Source organism: Anopheles merus, chromosome 2R (genome assembly GCF_017562075.2).
Source record: "Anopheles merus strain MAF chromosome 2R, AmerM5.1, whole genome shotgun sequence".
NCBI lineage: Eukaryota > Metazoa > Arthropoda > Insecta > Diptera > Culicidae > Anopheles > Anopheles merus.
In genome coordinates this window covers 23,792,096-23,800,324 of record NC_054082.1, presented here as the reverse complement: position 1 = coordinate 23,800,324, position 8,229 = coordinate 23,792,096, and the positions used below count along the sequence as shown (strand labels likewise).

The following is an 8,229-nucleotide window of genomic DNA, read 5'->3' as shown; positions in this document are numbered from 1 at the left end:
AATGGAGGTAGATTTCAAATATTTCGATCAAATAAAAATATTCTGTATATAATACACTCTCAATTTTTACACACACGCTCTCGTTAAAAAATGAAAGCTAACCCTGCAAATTAGCCGATTGCGGGGAAAATGTAAACAATGTAAAATTCCTCATTTATATTTTCAAGTCAAACCTTAAAGCATACCAACATGCGTAATACTATGGATTGACCCCAGGATTTGCTTTGTTTAAACCGGTTTGAGCGCTTGAACTGTGGTACATAAACATATTGCTTTCGTAGACATGAAACAGTGGTTAGACGTGTCTGTCTTGTGCTGCAATTTTTGGTGTACGTTTTGCTGTGATGTGTGTTGATGATTATTTTTTTAACAAAAAAATTAACTCCAGTTTAGTGAATGTTTCCAAATGGAAGGCTTTATTGAAGATAATTTCATTGCCTATGATTTGTTTGTTTGTATCTTCCTTTCTAAATGTACACGTTTAACCACTACTTAACTTGCCGGGTATTTGTGCTAAACGTCATCCGGCAACTTTGTAGGTTAGCCACGGGAATTCCATCTGCGCGTGCAAAAACGAAGTGCATTGTGCTGAAAAAGGGAGAGACGGGCTGACGAAATCCGAGCACGGTGTGTTGGCAGCCGTAGCGCATTTTTGCAACTGCAGCAAATCCGGTCGGTTGTGCAAGTTCATCGATTTTAAGTCTTAATTCATAACCGTAGCTCCGAAGCACATCGTTATTATTCGTGCATGGTAGAAGCGTGCAAACGTGTGCCGCTGGATCTAGTAAAGTGAAGATGAATAACATTACGAGCGACGAGATGACGCGGCTGCCGGAGACGATCAACTTTCCGGCGGAGGAAGAAAAGGTGCTCTCCTACTGGCAGGCGGAGAAGGTGTTTGAGAACTGTTTGAAACAATCGAAAGGCAAACCTAGGTAGGGTGCGAACAGCGACAACAATGGTGGCCGACTGGTGTGTTTTGTTGGTGTGTGTTTCATCGTGTAATATTGATTTTCTCGCTCCAACAGGTACACGTTTTACGATGGACCACCGTTTGCGACGGGTTTGCCCCACTACGGACACATCCTCGCCGGCACGGTAAAGGACATAGTGACGCGGTATGCGCACCAGCAGGGTTACCACGTGGAGCGCCGGTTCGGCTGGGATTGCCACGGGCTGCCGGTGGAGTACGAGATCGATAAGACGCTGAACATCCGCGGACCGGACGACGTGGCAAAGATGGGCATCAAGGCGTACAACAACGAGTGCCGCAAGATTGTGATGCGATACGCGAACGAGTGGGAGCAGATCGTGGGCCGGATGGGACGGTGGATCGATTTCAAGAACGACTACAAAACGCTCTACCCCTGGTACATGGAGTCGATCTGGTGGGTGTTTAAGCAGCTGTACGCGAAAGGGTTCGTGTACCAGGGCGTTAAGGTGATGCCGTACTCGACCGCCTGTACAACGGCGCTGTCAAACTTTGAGTCGGGCCAAAACTACAAGGAGGTGACGGATCCGGCCGTGTTTGTATCGTTCCCGATCGTCGGCGACAAGGATGGGGCGGCCCTGGTCGGCTGGACGACCACCCCGTGGACATTGCCGTCCAATCTGGCCTGCTGCGTACATCCGGAGCTGGTGTACGCGAAGGTGCGCGAGACGAAAACGGGCAAGGTGTACATCATGATGGAGTGTCGCATCGAGTCGCTGTTGAAGGGGCCGGAAAACTACACCATTCTCGAAAGCTTCCCGGGCTCGAAGCTGGCGGGTGTACGGTACGAGCCACTGTTCGATTACTTCCGCAAGTACGAGAGTGTCGGTTTCCGCGTGCTTACCGACACGTACGTCACGGAGGAATCCGGTACCGGTGTGGTCCACCAGGCGCCCTACTTCGGCGAGGACGATTACCGCGTGTGCTTGGCGAATGGGGTGATCAAGCGTGATCAGGAGATTGTCTGTCCGGTGGACGCGAGTGGCAAGTTTGTGGAACCGGTGACGGATTTCGCCGGCCAGTACGTGAAGGATGCGGACAAAGCCATCATAAAGCTGCTGAAGGAGCGTGGCCGTCTGGTGCTGGCATCGCAGGTAAAGCACAACTATCCCTTCTGCTGGCGATCGGATACGCCGCTGATCTACAAGGCCGTCCCGTCCTGGTTCGTGCGGGTGGAGCACATGAACAAGCAGCTGCTGAACTGTAGCTCCCAGACGTACTGGGTGCCGGAGTATGTGAAGGAGAAGCGCTTCGGCAACTGGCTGCGGGATGCGCGCGATTGGGCCATCAGTCGGAACCGGTACTGGGGAACGCCAATCCCGCTGTGGATCTCGCCGGACGGGAAGGAGATCGTGTGCGTCGGTAGCATCGACGAGCTGGAACGCTACTCGGGCGTGCGGGTGACCGATCTGCATCGCGAAAGCATCGATCACATCGAAATACCGTCGGCCGTGCCGGGCAATCCGCCGCTGCGGCGCGTGACGGAAGTGTTCGACTGCTGGTTCGAGTCCGGCTCGATGCCGTTCGCCCAGAGCCACTATCCGTTCGAGAATCCGGCCGAGTTTATGAACAACTTCCCGGCCGACTTCATCGCGGAGGGTATCGATCAGACGCGCGGCTGGTTCTACACGCTGCTCGTCATCTCGACCGCGCTGTTTAACAAGGCGCCCTTCAAGAATCTGAACGTGACCGGGCTCGTGCTGGCGGCGGACGGTCAGAAGATGTCGAAGCGCAAGAAGAACTACCCCGACCCGATGGAGGTGGTGAACAAGTACGGGGCGGACGCGCTGCGCCTGTATCTGATCAACTCGCCGGTCGTGCGGGCGGAGAATCTGCGCTTCAAGGAGGAGGGCGTGCGGGACATCATCAAGGACGTGTTTCTGCCCTGGTTCAACGCGTTCCGGTTCCTGTTCCAGAACGTCGATCGGTTCGAGAAGGAGGAAGGCATCCGCTACCGGTACGACGCGGTACGGCACGCCGAGAAGCGCTCCACCAACGTGATGGACGTGTGGATCATTTCGTTCAAGGAGTCGCTGCTGAAGTTCGTGACGGAGGAGATGAAGGCGTACCGGCTGTACACGGTCGTGCCGCGGTTGACCAAGTTCATCGACCAGCTTACCAACTGGTACGTGCGCATGAACCGGAAGCGCATCAAGGGCGAGTACGGCGTGGAGGACTGCTACCACGCGCTGGACACGCTGTACGATGTGCTGCTGGCGATGGTGAAGATGATGGCTCCCTTCACCCCCTATCTGACCGAGTTTATGTACCAGCGGCTGCGGCTGCTCTCGAGCGAACCGATGGACGGCAGCGTCCACTACCAGATGATGCCGTCCTCGAACGGGCGCTACATCAACGTGGCCATCGAGCGGGCCGTCGCCCGCATGCAGGCCGTGGTTGAGCTGGGGCGCGTCATGCGCGACCGGCGCACGATGCCGATCAAGTACCCGCTGACGGAGGTGATCGTGGTGCACCAGAGCGAGCAGTATCTGGCCGACGTGCGTTCGCTCGAGGCGTTCATACTGGACGAGCTGAACGTGCGGCGCATTACGCTCAGCTCCGAGCGGCAGCGGTACGGTGTGACGATGCGTGCCGAAGCCGACCACAAGACGCTCGGCGTGCGGCTGAAGAACGACTTCAAGCAGGTGCTCGGTGCGATCAAGCAGCTGTCGGATGCGGACATTACGCGCCAGCTGGCCCAGGGCCACTTCGACATCGCCGGCCACCGGGTGGAGCTGGAGGAGATCCGGCTGATCTATCAGTTCAGCGGCGGCAACGCGTCGTTCGAGGCGCACAGCGATAACGACGTGCTCGTCCTGCTCGACATGACCCCGAACGAGGAGCTGATGCGCGAAGGCACGGCGCGCGAGATCATCAACCGCATCCAGAAGCTGAAGAAGAAGGCGAAGCTCATCCCGACCGATCCGGTGCTGATCTACTACACCGTGAGCGGCGGCGACAGCGAGGTGCGCAGCGTCGCCGAAAGCCATCGCAGCTTCATCGTCGGCACGGTCAAGTCGCCGTTCGTGCCGTACGGCCCGGAGGCAGCCGCCAAACCGGTGCTGATCGAGGAGTCGCAGGAGCTGAAGGGCATTACGCTGACGATCACCATCTGCTCGCCGCACGATCGCGAGGTTCCGGCCGCGCCGTGGGTTAACCTTCAGCTCGATGAGGGGCTTGCTCCCCGCTACCAACCTAACCCACCGTCCCGCAAGGCTTCCCTGCTGCTGGAGGGTCGGCTTTCCGGCAAGCCGCTCACGTTCGACCAGCTGCACCAGGAGGTGGTAACGCTGTTCGGGCTAAAGGATGTGCAGTTCAACGTGCTTGCCGGGCCCGACGGCCGACGGTTGGATGCGAGCAGCTACGATCCGAAGGCACTGCACCAGCAAACGCTGTACGTGACGCTGGGGGAAAGCTTACCGGCCGCGGGCTGGACACCGTCCCGCATGCCTTACGCCGCCTTTCGCAACGTACAGAGCGCGAACGGACGAAGCACGACCGTGTTCGAAGAGAATCCGGTTGGCGTGAAGCTGCCGGCACCGGCCCTATAAGTGATGAACATCTCCTTTGTTGCTTGACCTTACACGGACACTTGGAATTTGATTTGCGAGAAAACATGTCGTTTGAAACGAACGTTTTAGTTTACACCCACCAAACCCATCTTTCTAACCCCTTCTCCCTGGAACCCTGAGTTGGCTTAATTATGAAGCTTAAGATTGAACTAGTACAATAAAGAATTACCATCATCCTTACGACGCAATGTGTGTTCCATCGGTGGGTGTTTCACATTATTAAGCGCCATTGACGATTAGCCTCTCCCAACACATCCACCCGCCCGCTCGGTGCAATCGGTACACCTGCCTCTCGCTTGGTAGAATAAAACTGCAAGTGATGTTAATGTGCCACCTCCTGACCTGCGGGCGCCGATCGGGCTCCCTCCGTGCCCTCCCATAGCGAGTGCGATAGGATGCGACCGATAAGGATCGAGAGGCAAGTGATTAGCTTAATCACCGCCCGGTACTAATGAGAATCAATCATCGGCGTCATTAGCGTGCGATAGTGGTAACGTGTTTCGCCTTGCTGGAATTGATGCGGGCCCTACAGATTAATTGCATACCACACGGGGAAGTACGGAGAGTTGGTGTGAGCGGGAACATGCTGTGTGCTAATGCAATTACTACGTGGAATGATGTGAGTGTATTAGACGGTGGGGGGAAGGAGGGAGGGAGAGAATTTAGTATTCATCTCGCTAAACGAGGGTTGTACGATTGTAGCAATATTTCCATATCCGTTTTACGTTCAGCATTGTGATATTTACCGGGAATCTCCAATCAGTGGGCAATGAATGAATCGAATAGCATCTAAATGCGGTGTTTCAATTAAAATTTAATAGATTTTTTTTTTGAATTATCCATATGGTATGGAAGCAAAGTGGCAAGAAGTGATGCAAGGGAATATCTCTCTTACGCCACGATTGAACCTACATTGTAATGTGGCAGTGCATTCGCTTCTAGTTGATTATGCAAATATTTATAGAATTACAGGTATGCATCGGAGCACTGAGGGCTTATTCCGAGCTAATTGGAAAGGGTTTCTGGTTCGATTTGTTAGTAAGTGCTTGGAAAGTACCGCTGGTATCAAGCTTTAATCAAATATGGAAAACCAAGAATGCATTGCTTCAGGGTGATGAGATTGTTTGTGTTTCCACTGTTCAATTATGGCACTAGAAAAAGCTATCGAAGATTTGGGCGAGTATACGATTGTTGAGTTGATGACGATATAGACATGATTGGACATCATTATTCAACAAAAAAGCGTGATGTGTTTCAACAGCTGTCATATGTCTGTGACAGCTGTGCTGTTTTAAAAAACAACTCACAAGCGTTGAATAATGCTGATCATGTTGGGAATTGAATCGGAAAATAGTGCCTACCAATCGATCGAAGAACCACCGATCAACGGGGCAACGACCAAATGTGGAACCACCAGCACCAGGTCTCAGTCTACAGACTTCAGACTTCTTGCTACTGGTTAGGGCACGCAAACCGATACGCTAAACCAGCCAACGTGCGACACTTCGTCGCCAGCGCTCTGATAGCCGGGGGATGGTGATTGCTTTTTTACTTTGTCCTACACCACGCAATTTAATACGCTCATGGCCATTTCCTATGCCTTAGGTTAATCGTGCGTGGGAAAGGCTGATAAAAACGATACCAACTAACGACTGGACCTGTGGGTGGCCAAGTGTCGCATAAGCTCTGTTAATTAATAGTAAGTGCGAACGAACGTGGAAGCGAAACAGGGTGACGAGGGGAAGGGTTTCATCAGTTAAGACATTTAATACAGACAGATCCGGGGTGAGTAATGAAGGGGTTTGTATTACAAAGTGATAAATAAGAGCGAAATTCGATATGGCATTTAATTTAATAACTATTACTGCTGTTAAAAACTTTTCACATTCTAAATGGATAAAAAATGACCATTTTGAGCAGTTTTTATATATTGAGTGGGTTGGGTACAAATTGGGCTGATCAGAAAAATAAAATAAAAAAAATAAAGATAAAATAACCATGCTCTCACTCACAACATCAGCACCTACGACAAACGATCCACTTGCCACGGAGATGCACAGATGAGCCACATTAAAGTGGGTGTCGAGTTGCGTATCATGATCGTTTCCTGCCGTGGGTCATTTCCTCCCTTTTCATCTCTATTACATCAGGCTCATGTTACTATTCGGTTAATAGACAAGGGCATAGTTCCATCCGATGCTACTACTGCCAGTTGTAAGGCCGGATAAACATACACCTCACGGCGGCAGAACATCACCGGCAACATATGGATACAATCGATTTAAATATGCTCCAGCCTATCGCAAACGCCTATACTCCCGTTTCGCGCCCAGGTCAAACGGTTTAAGGGATTAGGTGCACAAACCTCAATCGATAATACGAGAATAATGGAATAGACATCGGTGCGATAGATTTACATTGAGTGCAATTTGTTGCCACTCCCCCTGGGTGCATGGTTTTAGCTTGTTGACTTTGTTTGTAGGTCAGCACGCCACGGTGGTGCTGTGACACGGCGTACTATAACCCTTCCCCTTTACCCGGTAGCCAAACCCTCCAAGTAAACAGATCATTCAGCATTAATCGCTAACAGCCTAACGGAGGGAGGAAAGGGGTGCGTCAGCGAAGCTCCCTCTTTAATGTGGTGAAATGGGCCCTGTTTTTATCAATCCATCGATGATGATGTTCGAAAACCCGGTCAGAAAAACAATACCGATCAATCGAAACTCGACAGAGGAATAGACATTGTATTTGAACAGGTGATGGAGGTGCATCGATGCATTCCTTCGTCGGGCGTGCATTAGAGATCCGCCAACACGTTAATGTATGCAAATTAGATTGATTGTGTTTGAAAGGGGACATCTATAAATAACGTCACACAAGCACGTTAATATTTTAACCTCGTATTTCTCATTTTGGATAGGTATGGGCTCACCATTTCCTCGTCTTACTGATCGTACATGGTCTTATCGGAATTCAAGTTGTAGAGGCAAACGATTAATAAATCGTATCTTTTTGTAAAGACAGTACTAAATACAATTCGTCAATTGATACTGTCTAATAACATGTCCGTTCTGAACTTAAAGCACATTTAAAAGTAAAAATCGTCTCAAATAGTCTATTGGCTATTGGATAAACTACTTATCTCTCTCTCTCTCTCTCTCTCTCTCTCTCTCTCTCTCTCTCTCGCTTGTTGGTGTGCCACAATAGCATGTTCCAGAATGCTCGATCCTTGGCTAGAGCTTCTCATGGATATAGGCACCCGATCGAAACTTTTTCTTTCCTTTTATTCCCTATAAATGTGCTGTAGATCAACATTTATCTTAAGTTGCCAAACCACGTTTACGGATTGAGAACAAATATTTCCCGAAAAACTCATTTACTCGTTTTCGTAACGCTGAAAGAAACCTCCTTCACTCGGCTTTGTGTGTTTCGTAATTTATGGATGGCCCCCGCTGCATTGCATTTCCGCCCACAGTATGAGAGGATCATCGACAAAATTGGAAAGAGAAACCGATCTTGTCGAACAACAACTATTAAATAAACATCATTAATTGTAACAGCTTATTGCTGGAAACAGTTGTTGTGCACACGAATTTCCACATTAGAATTGCAAATCAGTCAGTTGTTGCTATAAAAGCTGCCTCCGTGTGGTGAAAGCATCAACAA

The 8,229-nt window shown here is 50.5% G+C and overlaps 1 protein-coding gene across 1 annotated transcript; it reads left to right on the top strand.

Annotated features, from left to right (window-relative positions):
* The first annotated feature begins 514 nt into the window (after positions 1-514).
* LOC121588737 (isoleucine--tRNA ligase, cytoplasmic) lies at positions 515-4,743 on the top strand. Its single transcript, XM_041907033.1, has 2 exons — positions 515-935; positions 1,029-4,743. Exons 1-2 carry the CDS (start codon positions 796-798, stop codon positions 4,540-4,542), a joined length of 3,654 nt encoding a protein of 1,217 aa, XP_041762967.1. The 5' UTR covers positions 515-795; the 3' UTR covers positions 4,543-4,743.
* Positions 4,744-8,229: the final 3,486 nt, after the last annotated feature.

Bases quoted from the DNA above. Each gene is read 5' to 3' on its own strand.
- LOC121588737 (XM_041907033.1), top strand. From the start codon at position 796: ATGAATAACATTACGAGCGACGAGATGACGCGGCTGCCGGAGACGATC. The intron at 936-1,028 runs GTAGGGTGCGAA...TCGCTCCAACAG, and splicing joins CAATCGAAAGGCAAACCTAG to GTACACGTTTTACGATGGAC.